We start from the raw sequence: 26,443 nt of genomic DNA on the forward strand, positions 1-26,443 counted from the left end.
CAGAGGGGAAGATTTCACTTTATTGTTACATCAATCTCACAAATAAACCCAACACAGCCATAAACACTGAGCAGGTAAAGTGCCAATGTAGAGGCTTGGCAACAGAAGGAGGGAAGAATCCAGTTCATCTCCTCCATGTCTCCAGCCTGGAAGGATGCTTCTATTACACAAGAGTCAGGGCAGCTGACACAATAAGCATTCCATTCTACAGACACTTTGAGCTAAGGAATAGAAAACCTTACCAGATGGGGTCTGTGCAGGGCAAGGAAATAGAAAAGTCAGAAAACATTTGTTCCTCAAATAACTCAGGCATAGATATACCAAATAACAAAAACAATATTTTTCAAACTTCTTGTACTTGAGATGGAGATCTAATAAGGAATGAGGGGGGTACTAGTTCTGCAGGGTTAATGCCTGCTATTTCCTGTCTTGAGAACTCTGACCTGGGTAGACACTTTCTTCTCACATCCTGAATCAGAGGTGCCAGAGAGAATTTTGTAGGGAATTCTGGGGAGAATAACTTTACTTTTTTACCTTGCCAGCTCCCAAAAAGTAGATCAGGTGCTCCCTCATGAATACCAGAGAGATATGGGCTACCAGAATAATAAACTTGGCAGCATTTAAAGATTAATGAAGTCCAAGACTTCCCATAATTGTCTTTAGACATTTTTAGGTACCTCTATAAAGCCTGAGGTTTAAAGCACAATTATTTGGTTAGTGAATTCAAATGATCTGACTGCATTGAATGAGGTTATGATATCCTAAGCTCGGATCATCCCAATTGTTTCTATTCCAAAATTGGAAAATCATTAATTTTCAGAGGCCAGAAAGATCACTAAAGGCCATCTGATCATTCCTCTGACACCACATAATCCTCAACTCAATTTGTCAGAATCAGTCACATCTTTCTAACACCTAAGAATTTGTGGCCTCACTTGGTCCACCAGGAATCCAAATAAGGATAAACCAGGTGAAGGAACTTACAATATGCCTGTCGAGTAGCCAAGAGTCAAGGCTTGGAGTGGAATTTTCAACCTGGGAAGGAAGGTGTGAAGTATTTCAACCCAGCCTTAGGGTAAAGAGCAGGCCAAAGTGATGCCATGATAGGTAGGGCAAGAGAGTGGAGAGGCCTCAGTGGAAAGGCACAGGTCTCCCTCACCCCAGGAAAAAATGTGGTAAATTTGGAGGGGGCACTGAAGGCTGGTAAACTGGGATCACCCCTGCTGAAGTTCAGGCATGGCCTCCTCTGCTGTGGCTGTGCTTAGTTTTCCATCTTGCTTCCGCTATAGAGGCTGATAAGAAGGGGAGCCTTGGGGTGACCTAGGCTGTACTATGGCTGCCTAGCTGTTCAAGTGGGAATCACCAAGTTCCTAGTCTTTAGGGAGCTTCTGTAAGCCTAAAAACATTCACAGTTCCAAAAAGTTGTTTGGTAGAGGCAGTAACTGAACACTAGATGAGATTATAGGTAGGACCTGGCAAAGTTCAACATGGGATCTGTTAAATGCGCTGGAAACTACTTCCATGAAGCAAGGATAGAGTTGGGAATCTCTTAAAAAGATATAGCTGAGTATTTTTCTGACTTCTCCAAGTACTTTTATGACCAAATTGAAGGGGAGATTCCATTATAGGTATCTGTGTGCCTAAGCTGACACCCCAATAAAAAAGCTTCAAGATACCCCTTTGACCTCCAATGTTTTGAGAAGAGGCAGGGGACATTGGGCAGTCAGAAAAAGTTGTCCTTAACACTGCCAGCTCCTACCCTGCCTCTTTCCTTAAAATAGAGCAAAGCTGAAGAGCTTCCCAACCCTCAGTTTCCTGCCTGGAAGTTTCATTCCTGACCACCACCCCAGAAAGGTTTCCATAGGTAGGAGTTTCCACCAACTTATTCTACCTAGTATTTCCTTCTATTCTGGACCTCTTCAGGTTTTTTGCATCTCCTTTCCCTATTCATGATACCAGCTACTTGAGTCCATGGCAGACAAATAATAGACTGGGCAGAAATAATGACTGGATCTTGGAGGTATCAATGTCTAATAGTGATCCCCTGATTATTTAACATAGCCTTCAATTCCATCTCAGAAAGTGATTAATGTTCTTCTGTCTATGGCTCCTTTCCCCCTTCTCCCCTCTAAGAAGTTCACAGTGAGAGACCATCTCATTCATCTTTGTACCCTCAGCTTTTAGGCACCAAAATAAGGCCCTATATGTGACAACTGGGTGCAGAGACTTTTAGTAGACTTAGCACACAGGAGGGAGGGCTACTCAGATCCTCCTGGCACCCATCCCCAAAGCAGATTCTTCCCCTACCCTGCGTTTTTACAACCCCCCACCTCTTCATTCTCCTCTCAAGGCCTGAAGACAAAAGTAGCAGAATGGGAGAATGAACATAGTCTTGGCTTGTCAAGTCTGAGTCTCTAGGTTCCTCTGCCACTGACTTAGTATAAGAGCTTAGACAATTCACTTGCCTCTCTGGACCTTTAAATAAAAGGGTTTAACTAGATGATCTCTCTTGGCCCTTTCAGATAAATTTGTACTTGATAAATCAATGAATGAATTAGAAGAAATTCTAATTCTGAGACCTAGGTATCCTGCACCTCTTTGAAACAGCTGAAAGGATATAAAGGTCAGGTTCCTGTTTATTATACATTTTAGCTATAGGAAAAGAAGCAAGTGTATCTATAGAGAAATAGAACCTGACAGCCCCTATACCTGACTAATAAAAGCAAATTCCTGGAAGAAGCAGAGAAGTAGGCCACAAGTGAGACCTGGCAGTGTCAAAAGGTCTATAAATTAAGTGATCAGAGGAGTAAAAAACAATGGCTATAACCAGATAAGATCTCTAAGCACAGACTAAAGTCTAGAGAGGTCTGGGTGGGAAGGAGCCCCTGGAGCTTCTATCAGAGGAAAGGACTTGGTCCACAGCAAGTTGCTACAGCATTTGGTTCAAACCCCGGTTTCTCAATCTGTCAACCTGGTATGTATGCATACGTGCAGACATGCTGCAGTCTGTAGTTATGCTTCTGAAGTGCTGAAATGAGAAAGAAATAGAAGAAATGATACCAAATTCAAAGAAGTTAGGTTGAAGGCAAGTACAATTTTAGTTTAAAAGCTACTTAATTTCCCCACCAGTATCATTACTACTCATTCCAGAATATGGGCTAGAGAGTTTTGTGGGATGGTGAACTCTAGGGGTTAGGGGTGAATGTACTTATGGCAAGACTGAAGAACAAACACAACCCAATATCCTGTATGAGAACCCTCCACCTAATGACAAGTGGATTTTACTTGACCTGACTCATTTGGGCACTTACTTGTCTTCATTCAAGGAAACTGTCTCCACAAAAGGGATTTCTTCCTTGTCTGTCTTCCCCATGATCAGTCGGTGCTTATCCAAATTTATTATGCACTGAAAACAAAGGAGAATCACTGGGCACTGTCAATAATCCTACTGTCAGTGCAAAAGGATCCCCCCCACCCCCCACACCCCACACCCAGAGAGTAAGTATCAAAGGGAAAATAAAATCAACCCTACCTTAAGGGATCGGAGAGTCTGGAGACCAAGGGACAAGTTTTTCTCATTGTCCTCTAAAAAAAAAAGTAAGATTCAACTATTGCCATTCTGGTTTAGAAGTCAGCCTTATCACTATTGGGTTCCATCTAATCATCCATCCATCCATCCAATAAACATCTGTTGAGCATTTATTATATTAAATAATTTTCCCAGATCATTACAGTTAAAAGATGATAGAGCCAAGATTCAAACCTAGGTCTTTAAAACTCTAAAAGCCATTTACCCAAGGGATACAGGAGTGCTGATGCATAGGGGCACTTGTACCCCAATGTTTATAGCAGCACTCTCAACAATAGCCAAATTATGGAAAGAGCCTAAATGTCCATCAACTGATGAGTGGATAAAGAAATTGTGGTTTATATACACAATGGAGTACTACGTGGCAATGAGAAAGAATGAAATATGGCCCTTTGTAGCAACGTGGATGGAACTGGAGAGTGTGATGCTAAGTGAAATAAGCCATACAGAGAAAGACAGATACCATACGTTTTCACTCTTATGTGGATCCTGAGAAACTTAACAGAAACCCATGGGGGAGGGGAAGAAAAAAAAAAGAGGTTAGAGTGGGAGAGAGCCAAAGCATAAGAGACTCTTAAAAACTGAGAACAAACTGAGGGTTGATGGGGGGTGGGAGGGAGGGGAGGGTGGGTGATGGGTATTGAGGAGGGCACCTTTTGGGATGAGCACTGGGTGTTGTGTGGAAACCAATTTGACAATAAATTTCATATATTGAAAAAAAAAAACTCTAAAAGCCAAAGGCCTTTAGACAAAACTCAGGATTTGCAGTAGTGTAGAGGAGACTACATAAGGGAAAGTACAAGAGGTAGTAGAAAGTGATTTATGGCAAAGGAGTAAGAGGATCTTGCCTTCTACCTCCAATAGCTCAGGGAAAGCTTTCAGGAACCATCTTCACTGGCACACAAAAATGTCTATTTTCTTACCCTTAAATTTTTTTTATCCTGAATTACACACTCCTTTTTCTTAGTGATTCTCAACATGTCTTGAATGTAGCTCAGAGTCCATCTGGTACTTTGGAGAGTAAAAATTGGGACAAGTCTATAGTACAGAAAAAGTGGAAACCTGGGATTTTGAAGAAGTCAGTTATTTACAGGCATGAGACCTCACAAGGGTTTGGTGGAAGAAGGGAGAGGGTTTACAAAAGGGGTCCATAGGTCCCACTTTCAATTCTACTCACCAACCACAGCTGCTGGACAGTCTAGACGGAGGGAACCCAGTGTGATCACCAGGTGCTCAATCTGGCCCACTACTTTCAGATGCCGGGGTAGAGAAAGTTTCTCTCCTTCATGCTTGTGAGATCTGACATGCTCCTTGAGTCTGCATCAGAGAGGGAACTATCAGAATCCCGTTGGCAGAGGTTTTTGATAAAATCTGGCAATTTCTACCTTCTGGCCCCCAGGTGTAATTTTCCAGGCTTTCCTGGGTTTAATTTACCAAAAAAAAAAAGTGCTAGAAAGCCTATACTTCTTGTTTCAGAATTTTGTCCTACCTATGCCAGGGGATACAAAAACTGAAAGATTTAGCTGCTGTTCTCAAAAAGCTATGTCACTATCTGCACTGGTGTAAATGAAAGTTGATACACTCAGAAAATCCTATTCTGCATCCTAAAATCCCCACTTATATGCAAGGCAACTTAGTTAACAGCTAACTGCCCTCAGAGAGGGCAGTTTATCCTCAACAGTCTTAGGATATAAGGTTAGTGGATGCTGGTACTTATTTGGTAATCACATTGATATTGATATCAGCAAGGAATATCATGGAGAAATTCATAATTAATTTAACTTGTCTCTGCAGGGGAGAAAGGAAAGGAACAGCACCCAGGTTTTACACAGTTATATAAGCTGATTGGAACAGCTAGCACCCAAGCTATTATGGGTTGGTGGATAAAAACTTAATTATGGACTTTCTGTGCCAATACTTTTGCATTACTCCATTTCCTCTCTTTTGGTGTTATAGCTCATCCAAAAGAAAAATAACTGCAGTTTTACAGATGGTTATTAATTCTGCTGGAACCACGGCAGACTGGTGCCTAATTATGCATCAGGACATTATTAGTCTTTCTGGAACCATCATGTTGCACTGTATTTCACCTCTTCACCACATAAAAAAGCTCAGGATTCTTCCCACAGGAGCACTTGTGTCCTGGGCTCCTCCCACCAGCCTAAATATCAGTGTACAAATCCCACAGAGCCAGCTTCAAAGAGTTACAGTGGTGGTGAGGGTGAGGACAGGGTAGAAACAAGAAGGAACAGATCAGGCGGCAGAGGTCACTAACTATACAAACCAAGCTTTGTTCCAGTCCCACCTAAGAATATGAACATCTTGAAAGTAGCTTAGAATGGACCATTTTATCTACACTAGTGATTGTTTCAATAAAGATATTTGAGCTGGGAATGATTTGCTGTACTGAGGGCTAGAAAAGTAGAAAATGACATTGGATTGATTCTTCCAATTCTGGGCTAGACCTTAGGGCCCCCCTGCTACTTAGGAGGAAAGAGAAGGAAGAAGGAAAGAAATAAAAGTACCCATTGACTGAAAAGGAGGAAAGATACAAAATGACTTTCTCTGACCAGAAGAGGAAGAACCCAATTCTAGCTGTCAAATAACCAAAGACATTCAATATATGAAGTATCTGCTTCACACCCAATCCCCAGCTGGAAAAGCAGTAAGATTTGATTTTACGTGTTCTTTACAGAGAGGAAAGGCACTAAGAAACAGCTAGCTAATCACACCTACGATGGTTCAGGCCCAGCAGCAATAGCCATCCTATTCTAAGTTCTATCTTCTTGGGACAGGCAGTATGGCTTCCAGAAGTACGCTGAGTAAGCTAAGATAAAATGCATCCCTGCTTTTACTCATCTGGGATATACCAACAGGACAGCTCCTTCTAATCTGTTGTCCTGGCAGGGCACATATCAGAATCAGGGCATGGCAAACAATGAACCAAGGATCTCACACTCTCTCATTATAGACCCTCAAAGTCTTTGCTCAGAAATTAATAGGTGGGAGTTGATGGAAAACCTGAGGCTTTCCTGGCTCACTGATTTCTCCCACGTGCCTGGGAATCTACCATGCCCCCTCTACTAAGGACTAATTCCAGCTGACTAGTTGAACTCTGCACACTTCTCTTGGAGCCTTGGTAGAGACCCTCACCATCTCTAACCTCAAAATAGATTCAGGAAAAGAGTGCATTAGCATCTGATTCCCACCCAGTACAAGTGGCTACTTACCCCAGTCTATCCACACAGGCTGAAGAGATGAGATTATATTGACAGCCTGTGTCAACCAAGGCTTTCACATCCTTTCCAGCACACTGTGGAGAGGAAACATACTGTTCAGCAGGAGCTAGAGAAGCAAAAGGGAAAGGAGCAAGCAGATGTCATACGAAAGGCAGGGCTGGAGAGCATCTCACCATTATGGGCTGGTAATGTCTCATCTTTATCCATGGCAGAATCTCCTTTAGGAGCTTTTTTCCTGCTGAATCTAGAGCTGACAGAGGATCCCAAAGAATTTTGTGTGTTTATAGTTCTATACACCAAGTAGCTCTTAATTTTAAGTGTGTGTGTGTGTGTGTGTGTGTGTGTGTGTGTGTGTGTGTGTATTACGCATTCTTGCAAATATGATGAAAGCTTTGGTCTTTTTTCCCATAAAGATATACATGCATAAAAATGCTGCATATGCTTCCTGTAAAACTCACTTATGGTGAGTCCATGATAAGACCCACACTCTATAGTTTGGAGGAGAGGGCCCCACTATGGGGATCACAATGGGCCCAAATCCTATGCCAGAAAACCCTGGAAAAACTACTCTCAGAATATTACCTGGCAAGAAACCAAAATCATGTCATCATCATCAGACTTCTTTAGTCCCTCAGACTTAGCCTGATTCAGTTTGTTGGTCTTGGAGGCCCAAGGAACACGGCTGCTTCGAAGTTTAGACAGGTTGGTTTCCATGAGGCGCCTCTGCAGAATGTTATGAGGTTGCTTGAGGAACAGAAAGCAGAGGCATCTTAGTGACAGGTCATTTCCCCCTTTCCCATTGTCCCCCAGGTCCCACAGAAGTAATGAAGGAACCTCACATAACTGCGCTCTACCTTTGCTTCTTATTTATTCTTCCTTCAAGTAGAGACTTCATTGGTATTATCAGAGCAGGTACTATGAATCAATTTGCAGTAGGCCACCCTGAATGAATTAAAGAGCAAGGTGGGACATTGGAAAATGTGGATAGGGCCAGTGAATATTCTATGGCTAAAGAGAACTGAGGGACCCTTGTGATTTGGAAGGCTTACTGCCTTCCCTTCCCTTACAAGGGCTAAAGTGACCTTAGTCTATGTGGAAGAAATGTATCCTCCCAGGTAATTTACAGATGAGGCAGCTCATTCTCACAGACCAAAGAAACCTACCCAGTACTGGTTGTCAGAAGCTCTGCTCACTTCTATTTCTTTTTAAAAAAAATTTTTAATGTTTATATATTTTTGAGAGACAGAGAGCGAGTGGGGGAGGGGCAGAGAGAGGGGGAGACACAGAATTCGAAGCAGGCTCCAGGCTCCGAGCTGTCAGCCCAGAGCCCAAAATGGGGCTCAAAACCACAAATGTGAGATCATGACCTGAGCTGAAGTCAGACGCTCAACCGACTGAGCCACCCAGATGTCCCTGCCCACTTTTATTTCAAGTCTCACTCCCTTACAGTCTCATCTTTTGGACCCAGTCTTCATATGCCTTCGTGACCTGACTGTCCTGTGGGCTAGGTAACTTATGGGGTGGTTGGGGCAGGAAGAGAGGAATCCGTACCTGCTGAGCAACCCTCTCAGGAGACACTTTGGAACCTGGCAGAACCCATATGACTAATCCTTACTGACATCCTCCGGACCTCAAGATGCACCTTGTCAGATGCTTGTTATCCACTCTCTCTCTCTCCAATGGGCCAAAAAGTGGGAGTGTAAAAGGGGAAGAGACTGACCAAGAAACAGGAGACTTAATAAGACCTTATATCTATGCCAGGATACCTAATATTAGGAGGCAGAATGAGGAATGTGAATTCAAGTCTGCTCTTTGACAGAAATTCTGTTTGGAGAGTTCATAGGGCAGCCATATCCATGCTCTGCTCTTTCTACACAAAGTGGCCTGTAGAAAATATAGGTTACCTCTTGATAAGAACTCATTTGACCTGAGTAATTTCTATACACAAGAATCTTATCCTCAGTTTACAATAATATTTAAAATCTCTCAGAGGAAAGAGTCTAACTCCAAGTTTCTCTATAACACATACCAGGTGCCTCTCCAATTTTAGGGCGAAGAGGATCACTCTTAGAAGCCTAGAGCCTAGAATTTTCCCAAGAAAGGGGTTAAAACTGGATAAGGTCTTAATTATCTACCACCTTACAATTTCTGAGGAAGAATGGAGTCAGAGCCATGACTCACTGTAACCCTGGTGAGGTGAAGAAATGGATTCCCAAAATACACAGACTCTTGGCAAAACAGATTCTAAATTAGTATCCTTGGGAAAAGGAGAGAGAGAGAGACAGAGAGAGAGAGAGGCACTTAAAAAGAAAATGAGAGCTTCTTAACTTGATAAGGAGCTAGAGGAAGTGCTAACTCTGTCAGATTTCCTGATGTGACACTGGAAAATGCTTTGCTCCTCAAAAGAAACAGAAATTCTTCATTCTTATCTCTCTCACTAATAAGCCTGGATTCCTAGCTCAAGTCATATTAAAGCAGGGTGTTTGCTTCGATCAAGTCCATGCTCAGCAGAACCAACTCAGATAAACTACCTTTGTAGAACTGAAGACTAGAAGGGATTCAAAGGCCATTTAACGAAAGCCCTGCTCACTGAAAGTTTGGGGCTTTCCTTCTACATCAGTCTTGCTGAACATGGCTTTACCTCACTACTCCTAATCTTGCAAAGGAGTCTAATCATCACTGGACAGATGAGGAAAATTCTGAAATTATTTTCCTTGAAGTCATTGCTCTTCTGAATTTTCCTCCCTCCATATAGAATCCTTCCTCCACAGGTTATAAAACATACTCAAAGTGCTCATATATTGGGAGAAAACTCCACATAACCTCAGACCCTCAATTCAACATCCTCCTCTAATCACACTCTTGTCTTGAATAGTCTATTTTTTTTAAGTTTAATTATTTATTTTAAGAGAGAGAGAGAGAGAGAGAGAGAAAATCTCAAGCAGATTCTGCACTGTCAGCATGGAGCCCAACACAGGGCTTGATCCCACAAACCATGAGATCATGACTTGAGCTAAAATGAAGATGTGGAAGCTTAACTGACTGAGCCACCCAGGCGCCCCACTGAATAGTCTATTTTTAAAGAAGCCCCAAATCACTATGTCTATTTCCTGATATCCTATATTTTCTTCACTGAGATTACTTCTGATCCCTCAACACCAATAATAATCTCCTAATTTCCAAATCTGGTAGATATTTTTCAGCCTTCGTTTTTCCTTGAGTTCTCTGGGGCATTTGACCCTGCTGACAATTTATGTGTTCTTTTCTTTAGTAACCAAAAAAGGTTCAAACACAATACATGCTCAGTGAAAAAATTCAAATATCACTGAAATATATAAAATCAAAAGGGAGTGTCCCTCAACTCAACCATTCCTCAGTCCCACTCTCTACAAGTAACCACCATTAAATTTAGAAGTATATCCTTCCAAACATTTTAGTACATATACAAACACATACAAAAATAAGATCATACTATAACACAGTTCTAACATTTTCTACTTTTGTTTAATATTTGAAAGACATTTTTCTATGTCATACATATAATTCTCTTTGTTCAATTTCATAACTAAAAGTATTCATAATATAGTTTAGGAGTTGAAAATTCACAGCCAATAAACCCACATGAACCTCAGAAATAGTTTTCTGTGGTCATTTTATTATGCCTACAGGTTTTAAATGACATGCAACTGCATATTTACCTGTGCTCCCAACCAAAATTGCACTAAAATAATAGTCAAGGAATAAGAAAGGCCTAAACCTATAAGAACAAAAAGAACAATATACAGGAAACAACAATAACAAAAGAGACAAAAAGAGACAAGATTGTGGAATCTGAGAAGCAAACAGAAAAGTGGTAACTGACCTAGACTAAAGAAAGCTTCACACCATTCCACTCCATACAATGCTAGAGTAGCAAAGACTGCCAGTTGTTCATCAAAATCCATGTTCTCTTGTGCAGTACAACTTCCTTGTAGTTAGGCATGGCCATATGACTGACTTCTAGCCAGCGGAATGTGAGGAGAAGCGACATGTACCACTTTAGACCTGATCCATAAAAATATCCTGTGCACATTCCTCCATTCTTTTTCTCTTCTGACTGGTTGGAATGGGAATGATCCTTAAGATAACCTTCTTAGAGGTCACATTCAAAAAAAATTTTTTAATGTGTATTTGAGAGAGAGAGACAGACAGACAGACAGAACATGAGCAGTGGAGGGGCAGACAGAGAGGGAGACACAGAATCTGAAGCAGGCTCCAGGCTCTGAGCTGTCAGCACAGAGGCCGATGCAGGGCTCAAACCCAAGAGCAAGATCATGACCTGAGCTGAAGTCAGACACTCAACTGACTGAGCCACCCAGGCAACCTTTAGAGGTGACATGTTAAAGACAGAAGAGCCACTGTCAGTCTAGGTCCCTAAATGACTATATGGAAGAAGACTGTCTTGCTGACCTTTCTACTAGTACTGTTACTTAAGAAAAAATAAACTATTATGTTTGAGCTATTATATTTTTAGGGTCTAGCTGTAAAAGCAGTTTTCCTACTCAAACTAAAATTCTGAAAAGGCTGAGGAGTTAGAGGTATTAGAATCTCTACAGTTAGAGGGTTGGAAATAGATCAGTATAAAGGCTTCATAAAACTCCCACTTGACCCAGACAAATGGGAAGTATGCCAAAAGTTTATTCTTTTAAAAAAATTTTTTTTTCAACGTTTATTTATTTTTGGGACAGAGAGAGACAGAGCATGAACGGGGGAGGGGCAGAGAGAGAGGGAGACACAGAATCGAAACAGGCTCCAGGCTCTGAGCCATCAGCCCAGAGCCCGACGCGGGGCTCGAACTCACAGACCGCGAGATCGTGACCTGGCTGAAGTCGGACGCTTAACTGACTGCGCCACCCAGGCGCCCCAGTTTATTCTTTTTTAAATAGTAAATCAAAAAAACTCTGTCTGGTTAATAGTTTATCTAGGCTTAGAAATTATGTACTGTCAGATTTCTAGAACAGCTAAGGGTGAGGATGGAGTACCATACTAAGCCAGAGCTGAAGGATATGGATTTAAAGATTGAAAAAATCCACGTAGAGCCTCATCTAATAAGAGAAGAAAGGCCCACAACAAAATTTCACATCACTATGAATTTTTGGAATATTATGGGTGACACAGACTGCAAAATCTTCCAAAGAGAAAAAGATGATCCAAATACAAAGGATTTGGAACCAAAATGGCATAGGGACAACTAGAGAAGCTAAAAGACAATGGAATAATACTTTTTAAAAATTTGACAGTACATAGTTTCCTAACCTAGCCAAACTATCAATCAAAACTCAGGAAAGATATTTCCCATGAATCTTTAAGAAACTACTGAAGGACATGCTCCACCAAAGTGAGGGAAACCAATGAACAAAGAAAAAAATCATATGGTCCAAGAACAAAGGATCCAATAGAGAAGAGAGGCAAAGGATATTCTGAAAATGATGCTGAAGGAAAAGTCTAGGATATAGGATATATAACAGGCCTTGAGAGCAACCAGTCCAAAATGAAATTAGAGGATGGAGGGCTCCAGGAAGGATGTCTCCAAGAAAAAAGTGATGGACCTGGTATATCATCTACAGTTTTAAGGTACTTGGAGATTTAAATTTTACATAAAAAATAAGCTGGCAACTATTAATTTTGAGAAAAGCAAATATTTTTATGAGAAAGGAAATACAGTACATTATTTGACCCAGCTGTGAATAATATGAACAGTTCCAGTTTCTTATTTACTAAGCAGTAAATGCTGATTGGACCCAAAACAGTTATTTAACAGAATATTAGTATATTAGGAGAGAGGACATAATAAAGAGGTGTTAAGAGAATTAAACCCTTACCTATTATGGTAGAAAATCAATAGATAATGATAAAATCAATTAAGTCAAGAAATAATAATATCACCATTGACCTAGATATATAGAGATCCCTACACAAGGAATAGTCTAAATTTTTAAGTGTATCTTTTATAAAAACAAACATTACATGAAACAGTATACCCCATATAGTAGGAAAATGTTCAGCCACAAGAAAAGCCAAATTACAATGTCTTAAATGGAAGTGTATTTTTTCTCATATAACAAGAAGTCTGGAGGTAGACAGATGTTGGCAATAATTCAGCAGTTTAACAATTTCGGGGCTACTGTCTCTATACTCTTGGATATCCCCTCATGGTCATATAAATATTCCTCAAGGAGTGAGGAAGGATGAAGGGACAATGTGCCATCTATCCCTTTCATCAGGAAAGCAAAAGTTTTCCCAGAAGTTCCCTCAGTATTTTCCCTATATCTTCTTGATCAGAATTCACATGTCCAGTCTTAACTGCAAAGGGAGTTGGGAGAGAATTCAGCTTTTCTAATCTCTATAGAGGAGACATGCAGGTAGAAAAGGTCTGAGAATGGGTGATGATTTATCTATCCAACAGTATCAGCCCAATCATGCAAAAACCAAAGTGTGTGTGCATGCGTGTATGCACAGGCACCAACAATGTAACTTAGGCAGGTAACCACCTTGGCACCTGTTCTCTTACATCTGCCCTATTTTCTGCATTTTAAAACAGCATATCCTCTGCAGACATTTGAGTTTGTGGTTCAAATATACCTCAATTTAACTATTTAACTACTGATGGACATTTAGATTGTTTCTACATGTCTGCCATTAGAAACAATGCTGCAACAAAACACAGCCACTCCATTTTTCCTGACACACTCCACTAGCTTCTAAAACCACCTTTCTGTCTCTATTTGGCATCTATCTCTTTTACTGGTTCCCTTACCTCTGCTCGTTTCTTAAATCACTAATCTGTCTTTGGTCCTTTCTTCACTCTACATATTCTTTCAGGGCAACCTTATCTACTTTCATTGCATAAATTACTACCTTAATGATGATGACGCTGTCTCATGCCCAGATCTCACTTCTGAGTTTTAGACTCATAGATCCAACTGCCACTTTGAACTTTCTACTTAGACATTCCACAGGCACTTTCAAACTTAACTTGTCGCACTGATCTTTCCTACAAAACCTGAACTTTCTCCCTTATTCCCTATCTCGGTGAGTGAAACTCTGCTACCTCTTTAACACCTTATATTTCCCTCTCCATTTCTACTGTTATTGCTAAATCCAAGAAATCTCCTAAAAGACTAGTTTCATGGTCTCCTTAACCTACAGAGGTTTTCTGGCCAGGTATATCAAACACAAAATCTTCAATTTAACATTAAAGATCTTCCAGTACCATTCATCCTCCTTCCTAAACTTATCTTTATTCCTCCAGGAAGACTTTCTACTTTCAGCAAAATGATCAGTTGTCATATATTATCTTGGGCCAATCACTAATCTTGGTAGGCATTACTTTTCTCAAGCCTTGCTTTCTTCATCAGTAATAAAATAAGTTTGTTTGAGCTTCCAAGTCCTGTTCAGTTTTAACATTCTGGATCTCTCCCTTTCCACCAACTTGGTAAAATGGCACCACCATACACCCATCTATTTTTGATTCTTTCCTTTCCCTAAACTTCCATCCCAAAGTACCATTGTTGCTTTCTCTAAAACATATCTGGAATTAATCGACTCCTCCCCATCTTTACTACCTCCAGTCTAATCCAAGCCATCATCATTTTTTTGTCTTTTATACTTGCAGAAAACCTTCAAAGCTTGTTAGACCTTAAAAATGCAATGTAACTTTAATTGACCTCATCCTCTAAGTTTTATTTTAAACAATGCAATTTTTAAATATTGAGGTATAATTACATTATACATGCATTATATTAGTTATAGGTATATGACATGATTTCATATTTGTATATACTGCAAAATGATCACCACAATAAGTCTAGTTAACGCTCATCACCATACATAGTTATAATTTTTTCCGTTTTTTCCTTATAATGAGGACTTTCAAGATCTACCCTCTTAGCAACTTTCAAATATGCAGTACGCTAGTATTAACTATAGTCATCATGCTGGACATGATATCCCCATGACTTATTTTTTTATAGCTGGAAGTCTGTACCATTTGACCACTTTCATCCATTTCGCTCCCCTGCCCTCCAGGAAGCACCAATCTGTTCTCTGTATCTATGACCTTGGTTGTTTTGTTTGTTTGTTGTGTTTTTTAGATTCCACTTATAAGTGAGATCATATGGTATTTGTATTTCTCTGACTTATTTCACTTAGCATGACCCTCACAGTCATCTATGTTGTCACAAATGGTTAAGATTTAATACTTTTTTATGGTTGAATATTATATATATACTACATTTTCTTTGTCCATTCATCCACAGATGGACACCTAGGTTGCTTCTATATGTTGGTTCATCACTTCTTATCTGAACTGCAAAAAAACTCCTAACTTATCTTCTGCCTCTTCTTTCATCCTTTTCCAGTTCATTCTCTACATAGCAACCAGGGTGAGTTTTTAAAAATATAATTTAGATAATACATTCTCTTACTCCAAATCCTTCAATAGCTTCCTATTGTTCTTTGAATAAAATTCAAACTTCTTACCATGGTCTATGTGGTTCTGCATCATCTGGTTCTTGTCCATTGCTCCAACCTCCATCTACATTCCATATACATGCCACACTCCCTTTATTCATCCATACTTCCTTGTTCAAAAACTCTTCCCCATTCCAATGCCTTTGCACCTGTTATTCCCTGTCTGCAATGTTCTCCCACTAACACTTCAAATAGTTAGCTTGTTCTCATTTTTTCAAGTCTCAGCTCAAATGTCATTTCATCAAAGATGCCCCCCCAACTATACTATTTAAAGTGGGTACCCCACCTCTTCAGTTATTAACATATCCTACTCTTTCTTTCATAGTAATTATAAATCCACAATTATTTTGCTTATTTACTTGTTTACTATTTCACTTCCCCACTAGGTTGTTAATTCCACAAGAGCAGGGACCATAAATGTCTTGATCACAGCTATACCCCTAGTTCTTGATATAGTACTGAATAAACAAATCTCTACTCTTTACTTCTTCAAAAAGCCTTTCTTGATTAACATCATCTAGATCTTTCTTTCAGAATCCCTTCAATACTTACACATTACATAGTTCGTAATTTACTTTCCCACTCCTTGACTATTGCTTAGGAAATTTACTTAGGTGGTTTATTTTTATGTTTATTGAAAAATTGGTTTTCCAAGAACTGTATTCTAGTTTCCTGAAGTCCTTCAAGACACACATTAGTAATTAGTTAGAAAGGTGCTACAGGCACTCTGGTGACCTTTGGACATAATTCTCCAGTCATCCTACTGACATGGATCTTGCTTTATGCTTTACCTCAACAAGGTACTACTAACCTAAGCAGTCCCTGGTTCTCTCCTGTTCCTGAAATGTGGCTGCTAAACCCTAACCAGGGTTTAGCCATCTAAACCTTAGCAGCAAGCTCAAATGTGCTGCCTTCACTATTATCAGGAGCTTCTGAAGGAAATGCACTCTGTGGGCAGTGTTGTATTCTGGGTAGAAATAGCTGAGGTTCCTCAATCTGGCACCCAATCTGCTTAAATATCCCTTCTTCTAATCAGGCTATAGAGTGGGAAGAAAAGTGAGGTGAGAGGAAGTAGATTATACTGCAGAATGCCACAAAATCATTTTTTGAGCAAGAACTTCTAAGGCCACTTTCTTAATTCCTTTACCTATACTGCACTGAAGCCAGACAGAATCAAACTAATGGAATTTTGTGGTCCACAGAATAGACCAGACCAGACAACAGGGTTGAAATTACATAAGTCTCTCCCATTTGTAGCTTTTATTCCCAGGAGACCCAAGGTTTCTAGCTAGCAATAGAACCACAACTAGAACCACTTTGAAAGTGGGGTCAGCAAATACAGTCCATAAGCCAAATCCAGCCTGATACCTATTTTTGTAAATAAAGGTTTATTGAAACACAACCAACCCCACTCATTTACTGTCTATGGATGCTTTTGCACTACAATAGCATTGTTGAGTAGTTGAGACAGAGACTGGACTAAAAAGGTGAAAACAGTTACTATCTGGTCCTTTATAGAAAAAGTTTGCCAACCCTTGCTTAGAATAGTATTTAAAATATATGCTTTATAGAATTAGACCTATAAATACAGAGAAAAAACTGATGGTTGCCAGAGGGAAGGGGGTGGGAGAGGTGAGCAAAATGGGTGAAGGGGAGTGGGAGATACAGGCTTCCAGTTATACAATGAATATGTCATGGGAACAAAAGGCACAGCATAGGCAATATAGTCAATGATACTGTAATAGCATTGTATAGTGATGGATGATAGTTACATTTGTGGTGAGAATAGCATAACCTATAGAGAAGTTGAATCACTATATTGTACACCTGAAACTAGTATAACGTTGTGTGTCAACTATATTTAAAAAATTAAAATTAGGGGCGCCTGCGTGGCTCAGTCAGTTAAATATCTGACTTCGGCCCAGGTCATGATCTCACGGTTTGTGAGTTCGAGCCCCATGTCAGTCTCTGTGCTGACAGCTTACAGTCTGGAGCCTGCTTTGGATTCTGTGTCTCCCTCTCTCTCTGCCCCTCCCCCATTCATGCTCTGTCTCTCTGTCTCTCTCTAAAATAAACATTTTTAAAAAATTTTTTAAATAAAATAAAATTAATAAATTAAATTAATAAAGTGTTGAGAGAAAACTCCCACTAATCTCAAAATCTGTACCTGCCAAATTATCCTTCAAAAGTGAAGAAGTAGGGAGCCTGGGTGGCTCAGTCAGTTAAGCATCCGACTCTTGATTCCGGCTCAGGTCATGGTTTCGCAATTCTTGAGTTGGAGCCCCACATCAGGCTCTGCACTGACAGTGCACTGCTTGGGATTCTCTCTCTCCCTCTTTCTCTGCCCCTCCCTGCTCTTGCTCACCTGTGCATTCTCTCTCTCTCTCTCTCTCTCTCTCTCTCTCTCTCTCTCTCTCAAAATAAACAAAGTGAAAAAGAAATAAAGGGTATCTCAGAAAAGCAAAAATTAAGGGAATTTGTTGCCAGTGATGTGCCTTGCAAGAAATATTAGAGAAGCTTTTTAGAGAGAAGGAAAATGACATGTCAGAAGCTTGGATCTATATAAAGATAGGAAGAGTACTGTAAAAGCAATAAGTGAAACTAAAATAAGGCCTTTCCTTTTTTTTTATTCTTAATTAAGGTAACAAATAACAGTTTTTTTCAAAATTATAATAGCAACAATATATTTTATTACATATGATTTTATACAATGCTTTTATATAGTAGATGCTGATATACTCTTATGTATAGGTGAAATGAAATTAATACTGGCAATGACACAAGAGATGGGAAAAGGAATTAGGATTATCTTGTTATTATAAAATGTTGGGGAAAGTCATGGAAAAGATATGATCACTGGGTTGACCCATGAGCTGGCACTGTACCATCCAAGCCTCTTACCCCCACCCCTGTCCTTGGAATGTGAATTCCACTTGCCCTTCCCACTCCCAGAAGCTGCTCCAAGAACATAGACAGTGTTGAGGTAGAGATGTGTTGAGAACACCTTCATGGTATGTGTAAGTGAACCTAATCAAGGCCTCCCAATAAACTTTTAAGATTTGGTGGACAGGTGCAAGAGTCTTCTTGTCTTACTGATGCCCAAGACAAGCCTCATATGTGAGTTCTTTTTGCTTATTAAACCTGCCACCTTCCAAAAAAATAAAAAAATAAAAAAAATAATAAAATACATACCTTGGAGTCAGACAAAGTTGAGTTCAAGTTAGTAAGCACTTTGTAGTGCACTGGTGAGGATTAAATGAGATGATCCATATGAACATTTAACACCACATCAGGTATAGAGTAAGCGCTCAAATGTTAGTAAGTATATATATATGTATATACATATTTAAAATCCTCATGCTCAGCTTAAAATTGAAACTGATTACCATTCTTTTTTTTTCCCTAAAAGGGCATGAAATTATCCTACTCCATTTAGTCCTCATTTAAAATTTGTGGATAAACCTGGACTCCTGATTGACTCTCATTTCAAGCTGAGTATACAGATCTATCAGGCCTTGGAAATCTAAAAGAGCACTAGTATCTGTGCCTTCTCTTCTTTGTTTACTCATTGCATATATAACATGTGACCCATTCTACCTCCATGGGAACATAGACAAGTTGTCTGTGGGTTTACATTTATTCAAAAACTCATGGGGACTGGAGCGCCTGGGTGGCTCAGTTGGTTGAGCATTCAACTCTTGATTTTGGCTCAGGTCATGATCCCAGGGTCACGGGTTTGAGCCCACATCAGGCTCTGCACTGAGCACGGAGCCTGCTTAAGAGTCTCTTTTTCTCCCTCTGCCTCTCTCCCCTGCTCTTGCTCTCTTCTTCTCTAAAATAAACAACAACAACAACAACAACAACAACAACTATAACAACAACAAATGGGGCTCTGTCTAAGGTAGGCCATTATGTTGCTCCAGACCTTCTGTGTAGCTCACGGACATGTTATTTCAAAGAGAAGATCCCTATTCCTGATTGTTATCTGCTTTGTGGATTAGTCTGAGCAGTTTCTCAGGTGCCCATGGCAGGCTGCAGTTTTGTTAGGAAGGATTCACACAGGCAGGGACTGGACCAGATAAACTGTAAAGTTCTTGCTCTGAGGTTCTATAGGGCACACTCTGGCAGCCTCCTCTCCATAACATCTTGTAGTCAGTTGACTCACTATGAAATGATGACATTGTAATCAGATGTTGATCTCCATTACTACTGCCACACTGAGCCGAAGTAATCACTTCTTCCACTGAACTCCTCTAGTGCTTATAGACTATAACACCTTGGCAACAAGCATAGGCTTCCTGATGGTGTTATTTGTCTTCTCATGGAGCTGTCTACTCAACAACTACACCTGATTCCTGATTAACTAAGAGATAACCCAAACTTAACTCATTCAAAAATCAAATTCCTGATTCCTAATCCATATCCCTAATCTACTCTTCCTGTAGTCTTAGCCATTTCAGTAAATGGCAACTTTATTCTTCCAACTGCTAGATCAAAAACCTTAAGGTCATTCTTGAATACTTTCTTTCAGATCTCTAATCCAATCTATCAACTAAACTTGTCAGTTCTACCTTCAAGAACCTGATCTTTCCTTGTCCCCTTCACTGCTTTCTCACTGCTCTGAGCCACCTTCATCTTTCGCCTGGATTACTAGATAACAAAACTCCTAATCAGTCACCCTGCTTCTACTCTTACCCATCATCAGCCTAATCTACACAGTAGTCTGAGAAATCTTTTTGTAGAATAAGTCATGTCATGTCACCCCTCTGTACAGTCTTCTACTGGTTTCCCATATTGGATTAAAAGCCAAATAAATCTACAATGACCTATAAGGTCCTGAGTAGTTTGGCCTCCCACTATTTCTCTGATGTTATCTCCTATCACCCTCCCACTTACTCATTTTGCTCTGACCGCAATGACTTTCTTATAGTTTTTTCAGTCACATCAAGCATACCGACACTTCAGGCCTCTGTACTTTCTATTCCTTCTGCCTAAAACATTCCTTCCCAAGATATTTTGTTCTCTGATTTCCTTCAATATCTTCTACAATGTAATCTTATCGGAGAGGCCTTACCTGACCACCTTGTATAAAGTACAAGGTTCCACTCCACCCTACCCTGGCCATTGTACTCTCTATTCCCCTTACCCTGGTTTATTTTCTCCATAGCACTTATTGCTACTTGATATATTACACATTTACTTGTTTTAAATTAATTTATCCTGTCCTTCCCCTGATTTATAAACTTCTTGTAGAAAGAAACTGCTATCTTCTTTGTGGTCTGAGCACCTAGTACTGTGTCCTGAACACAGCAAGTGTTCAAATAATGTTTGCTATAATTGGATACAATCATAGCTCTGACTCTTCAGTTTGCACCAGATCCTGGTGTTATACTGGTATTTCATGCTTCTCTTCTAAGGCTCCAAAAGTTCTCTGATTCAAAATATATACCAGTAGGGATGTCTTATGGCATCCTGTGATCAGGTAGATCAGATGCTCAGAGTATAGGACTAGTGATTTCATGGTCAGGCGGTTTTGCTGTGTTCTACCATCCTTACTGCAGCCTTCATTCCTAATTCTAGTGAGTTTTTCTAAAGCATTTGGCTATAAGTAGATTCAATCAGAGATGGGAAAGAAAAACTCTTTCTATTGCTGGAAAACTAAAGATATAACCTGATGGTCAATAATATTATCATGTAGGAAAGACAGCTATTTGACAGCATTGTTTTTAAAAATTAAAAAGTCCTGGAGCACCTGGGTGGCTCAGTCGGTTAAGCATCCAACTCTTGATTTTGGCTCAGGTCATGATCTCATCACCATGAGATTGAGCACTGCATTGGGATTTGCAATGTCAGTGCAAAACCTGCTTGGGATTCTCTCTTTCTCTCTCTCTCTCTCTGCCCCTCCCCAACACACACTTGCACTCTAGATCTCTCTCTCTCTCTCCCTCTCTCTCAAAATTAAACAAAAACTTTTTAAAAATAAAAAGTCCTTACCTCAATGAAAAGAACACTTATGAAACTGGTAGCTAAGACAAAAGAAATTACAAGAGGCAAAATTCCAAGAGTAGAAATTTTTTTCTCCAACTTCATCAACTTAAAAAAAAAATAAATCAAATAAAATATTACTCATTCATATCTTTGATTTTGGTTCTTAATCTAATACAGAAAAAAAAATCACAAAATGAAAGGATAAACAAAATAAGGTAACCAGACATAAGAAGTAAGATTATATCCACAGCAGACTTTGTCGCAGCCAACTACACATAAACAGGAATAGGACAAAGGCACTTCCCTGGGTCCAAGAGAACAAGACCACATTTTATTGCCTACAGGTGCTCTTTGCCAATCCAAAAAAAAAAAGTTGGCAGGCTGGTATCAAATAGTGAATATTTCAGAAACAGCATGTTAAAAGGTAGATAATTCATAAAACCCAACAGTATAATTCTAATATAGGTCACTAGGGTGAGGAAAACAAACCACAATCTCCTCACTGGCACAAACCCAAGTCAATTCAAACTAAGTTGTCCTGGGGCACCTGGTTGTTCAGTCAGTTAAGCGTCTGACTTTGACTCAGGTCATGATCTCTGTGAGTTCAAGCCCTGCGTCAAGCTCTGCGCTGACAGCTCAGAGCCTGGAGCCTGTTTCAGATTTTGTGTCTCCCTCTCTCTCTGCCCCTCCCCTACTTGCACACGCTCTCTCTGTCTCTCTCTTAAAAATAAACATTAAGGGGTGCCTGGATGGCTCAGTCGGTTGGGCGGCCGACTTCAGCTCAGGTCATGATCTTGCGGTCCGTGAGTTCAAGCCCCGCATCAGGCTCTGTGCTGACAGCTCAGAGCCTGGAGCCTGTTCCAGATTCTGTGTCTCCCTCTCTCTGACCCTCCCCCGTTCATGCTCTGTCTCTCTCTGTCTCAAAAATAAATAAACGTTAAAAAAATTTTTTAAAAATAAACATTAAAAATTAAAAAAAAGAAATCTCAAACTAAGTTGTCCTCTCTTTATTTCTGTACCATCAACAACAACAAAAACCTAATTTTTTCTTTCCCCCATCTCCCTCTTTTTCTCGTTCCTCTTCTATTGGGGTTGTACCACAGACCTATCAATTAGTTTTGGCTCAAATTTTCACTTCGGTGAAAGAAAATTCAGTCATTGTCTACACTACCAGACATAGGCATAAAGTGAAGTGATAGGGTACTTCTAAGGTTATTTCTTAGATTGTACTGAGGCAGCAACATCAGTTTCAAGAGAGCTTAATCATGCTACCTCACCCCAGTACTCATAGCTTTTCTTTCCCTACCCCAATCTGCCTTGGTTTCTGTGACCTGTTCTAGCTCTTCTGTGTAATCATTTTCACATTAAGAGTGTGAGAACAGTGAGAAAGGGATATCAAATCCATGGCAATGGATTTCTCTCTTTTTCAGAGAAAAAGTGTGAATCCTAATTCAAGGTCTCACAGTAAACTGCTATGCATCATATCCGTGGCAATAACTTGCTTCTTGAGGATGTGTCCTCCTTCCAACTGACTGCCTATGTTTTATGCTATCAGCTCCTGTGTGACTCCAGTGACACAGACTGGAGTCAGAAAAGCAGACAGAATTCTTCCTACACAGGATGAAGTAATACAAGGAATGCTAAGCAGAAGGATAGAGTGGTAGTTCCTCAGGGCTAGGGAACTCCGACAGCCCAGGACAACCAAATGTCAATCATTTCTTATATCCAGCATAAGGGCAAGAAAAACATTCCACATTTTACTTCTTTTCTTAAATACTTCCCTCTTTATTGGTTCCTGAAGCTTTTAGGAACTAGGATTATTTTGGCCTAAAGGTAAGATTTAGACCTGGTTTGCTACATGAATCTAGACCACTTTAAAGTGAAAGAAGGGAAGACAGAGAGTTATCTTTTTTCCAGGAATGCATTTCAGTCACTCACGATTCTGAGTGAGTATGAATTAGGTTGACTATCCTGTAACATACCTTGGAAAAATCAGAGAACAATAACTGGATAGCCTTTCCCTGCTCAAAAATAACTAAAATTATTCTCTATCATAATGGGGGACGGCAAATCTGATATTGGAATCTGTGTATCATTAGTCATGATTAAAAAAAAAAAAAAAGGAAGTGGATTCAGAAGCTCTACCTTCCATACTATCTAGGGCTTGCAGTGGCAATTTCAGTGAACCAGGCTGACACCTTTCTTTCTCTGCCAAATATCATACCAAATCAATGCCAAGTTAAATATTCCAAAATCTCAAAAAATACTGAAAAAATTATGCAGACCACCTACCTCATTTAAAAGACATTTAATTAATGCTTCATAACCTATTGCCCAGATAATACCGTGATTGTGAAATTCAAGAAAACAAGTAAACTACAAGAAAACTCCAGATAAAACTGCAAACCTAGACATATATTTGGCCCAGTTCCACTACAGTGACTGAAGGATGACAGTCAAGCACAGTTCTTTAAACTAGCAATCCTGAACCATCCACCCCCCTCCTAGAGAGGACAGCATGGTCTTTGAACCCAGACCTCCTATCCTGGAGTTTCTCCTTCCTAAGGCAAAGAACGACCCTGCTAGAAAAAAAGCCTGCGCCAGCTCCAGCTCCACACGTTAGCTGGCCAGCGAGATGGAGCAGCCTGGCTGCCTGTATCCACTCTTTGGAGGTAGAGGTGGATGAGAATGATGAAGAGATGTCTGGGGTTCAAGAAACCTTCACATTCGACCCTTTTTCTCTCTCCCTCCTCAGAAGAAGGTCAAGGTAGATAAGCCCAAAATCAAACGGAGAAGTAGACTTGGCAAAGGGGGAAATGGATGTAACAAAATCATCTGGGTATGGTGACTGCCAAGAAACCCCCCTTCCCACTTCTTCCTCTCCTTCCCACACCCATTAAGGAGTCACCTCTGTCTGGGTCACTGGACTGGCCAGGCAGCCCGGCCAAGCGAGGCTCAAGCCCCATGCAATCGAATTCGGTACTACGAATGAGAATAACGGGAAGGAAAGGCGACCAGAGGGCCAGAAGGCAGGGCAGGGTCTCCTACTCTAGAGAGAGGCACGAAGCGGAAGGCAGCGCGAGCTAGAAAAGAAAGCTACGACGGAATCCCGACAGAAAGCGAAGCAGGGAGATGCTGGATGGACAGGAATCCGAGCCAGCGAGAGCGAGACAGCGGACAGCGGCGGGCGGAGGCGGGGGCGGAGGCCGGGCGGGTGACTCAGTGAAAGCGGCCAAGGGCGGGCCCGGGGAGACCGCACGGCGCGACGGTGACCGGTCGCCGCGTGCGGGCATCCCCAGGTGGCGCGGCTGCGGGGGGCTCACCGTGTCCTTGGACGAGCCCAGCTTCTTGAGGCCGTCCAAGGGCAGCAGGTCGGCGGAGTCCTTATGAATGAACTGCACGGCTTGCTTCATCCGGCGCTGCTGCCGCAGCGACGCGGCCTCCCGCATGTCCGTTTCCTTGCGGCCGCCCTCGCTGAGGAGCCCTGAGTAAAACATCGCTGAGGCGCCCGCGGCCCGGCGTCCGCGTCGCTCTCCTCTCCCCAGCAGCCCTCAGCCTCGAGCTCCTCCAGCGCCGCGAGAGGCGCGCGCCGAGAGTTTTATAGCCGAGCGTGACGTCACGGGGAGCAGCCAGTGCGCGCGCGAGGGGCGGGGCCAGCGGAGCGCCCCCTCCCTGCTCACGGCTCCCCAGCGTCCGCGGGCCGCTGCGGGTCTCTGAGGCACCTCGTTGAAGGGAAGGACAGGCGACAAGGGGTGACGCTGGCTGAACTGACTCAGAGTGCCGAGGCTCTACCACGGCCGCTTTATCCCACCGCCCTCTCCTGTTGCGGGTGCCCCGCATCCCCTGGACCGGGATAGGGTGTGGGGGCCCCTTGGTGGAGTAGCCTCCCCCACCCCAGCCGCCGTAGCACCCGACTGCCGCTCACCTGGCCACGCCGTGGCGGACCCCGGGATCACCGCCAGCTGAGCCATGCCCCAAGTCCCTCCGTCCGCGCCGCTGCTCGGCTTTGCAAATTCCCACCTCCGCGCCCCCTCCAGGAACCCCAACGTCCACAGCGCACTTCAGAGTTGGGATGGCTCAGGATTTCTGCAACTTCAGGTCGGTCCCCACCCACCAGGCCACGTGACTGGGGAGGGGGCAGCCCCTGCAGGCTGGCTGGAGCCGGCTTTCCGGGGACACCTCCCCCACCCCCTACTCCACCTCCTGGCACCCTCTGTCCATGTACCCGCATCCGCACTTGCGAGCCGGGGGGCGCAGGGCTGGCTGGAATCCTGAGAGTCAGCCTAGGGCTGAGGAGTGGCAATGGCTCCCGCCTCCGCGCTACTGCACAGGAGTGCATGGTGCCCCACACCTGCTCTTCGGAACACCGGGGAGAAAAGCACCCCTAGGGCTTACCGTCGGAGGGTCTTTCACTCTCCAGCATGCTTCCGAGAGCAATCGGAACTCGGTGTTCTTTGTGAGTCCTTGATACTCTCAAGCCATTCTAAAGAGCCTTGCAGGCATCTGGCTTCTGGCCTCTACCTTGCGATTTAAGACAAACCACACTTCCACCCTAGAAACCACCGCCACTACCCTCTCCCACCTTGTCTGACAGGAGCAGATACGAAGCAGAAAGATCAGCTCTACGAAGAGAACCAACAAAAGTAACAATAACGACATTGACTGAGCTTTTACTGTGTGTCAGGTGCTGGCATAAATACTTAAAATGTGGTATTTCATGAAATCCTGGTAACAGCTTATGAGATAGTATTACCTATTATTCCCATTTTACAGGCAAATGCCGGAGACCTCCTAACTGCTCTCCTGAATGTTCTTTGATTCTCTTCTAATCCATTGTTCTTTGCTGCCAGAGTAAACCTTTCAAACTACAAGTGTGTTAATCTCACCTCTCTGTTTAAAGCACCACAAAAAACTGTCTATTGCTCTTAAGACCCACATTCTTGCATGGTCTATCCCCACTTGGGTCTCCAATCTGCACTTCTTCTGCCTCCTGAGCCTTCTTCCCGTTCCTTGGAGGAGCCATTCTCCTTGCCACATGGCCTACCCTTGAATATCCTGTTCTCTCTGCATGGAATGTCCCTTCTACCCTGTTCAGTAAACAGACCTCAGCTCCATT

General features: G+C 41.8%; 1 protein-coding gene across 2 annotated transcripts; it reads right to left on the minus strand.

Moving 5' to 3' along the window:
* NRIP3 (nuclear receptor interacting protein 3) lies at window positions 1–25,371 on the minus strand. 2 transcript variants are annotated; one of them, XM_045038936.1, is made up of 8 exons: window positions 25,253–25,371; window positions 24,651–24,811; window positions 7,411–7,572; window positions 6,820–6,902; window positions 4,767–4,906; window positions 3,533–3,585; window positions 3,312–3,406; window positions 1–3,028 (listed from the first exon to the last, which is right to left on the minus strand). In XM_045038936.1, the coding sequence occupies exons 1-8, from the start codon at window positions 25,296–25,298 to the stop codon at window positions 3,013–3,015; spliced, it is 756 nt and encodes a 251-aa protein (XP_044894871.1). In that variant the 5' UTR covers window positions 25,299–25,371; the 3' UTR covers window positions 1–3,012. The 2 variants fall into 2 exon arrangements, with proteins under 2 accessions (XP_044894871.1, XP_003993030.1); XM_003992981.6 differs by lacking the exon at window positions 25,253–25,371 and having other exon boundaries at window positions 24,651–24,913.
* Between the last annotated feature and the right edge of the window lie 1,072 nt (window positions 25,372–26,443).

Source organism: Felis catus, chromosome D1, assembly GCF_018350175.1.
Source record: "Felis catus isolate Fca126 chromosome D1, F.catus_Fca126_mat1.0, whole genome shotgun sequence".
Taxonomy (NCBI): Eukaryota; Metazoa; Chordata; class Mammalia; order Carnivora; family Felidae; genus Felis; species Felis catus.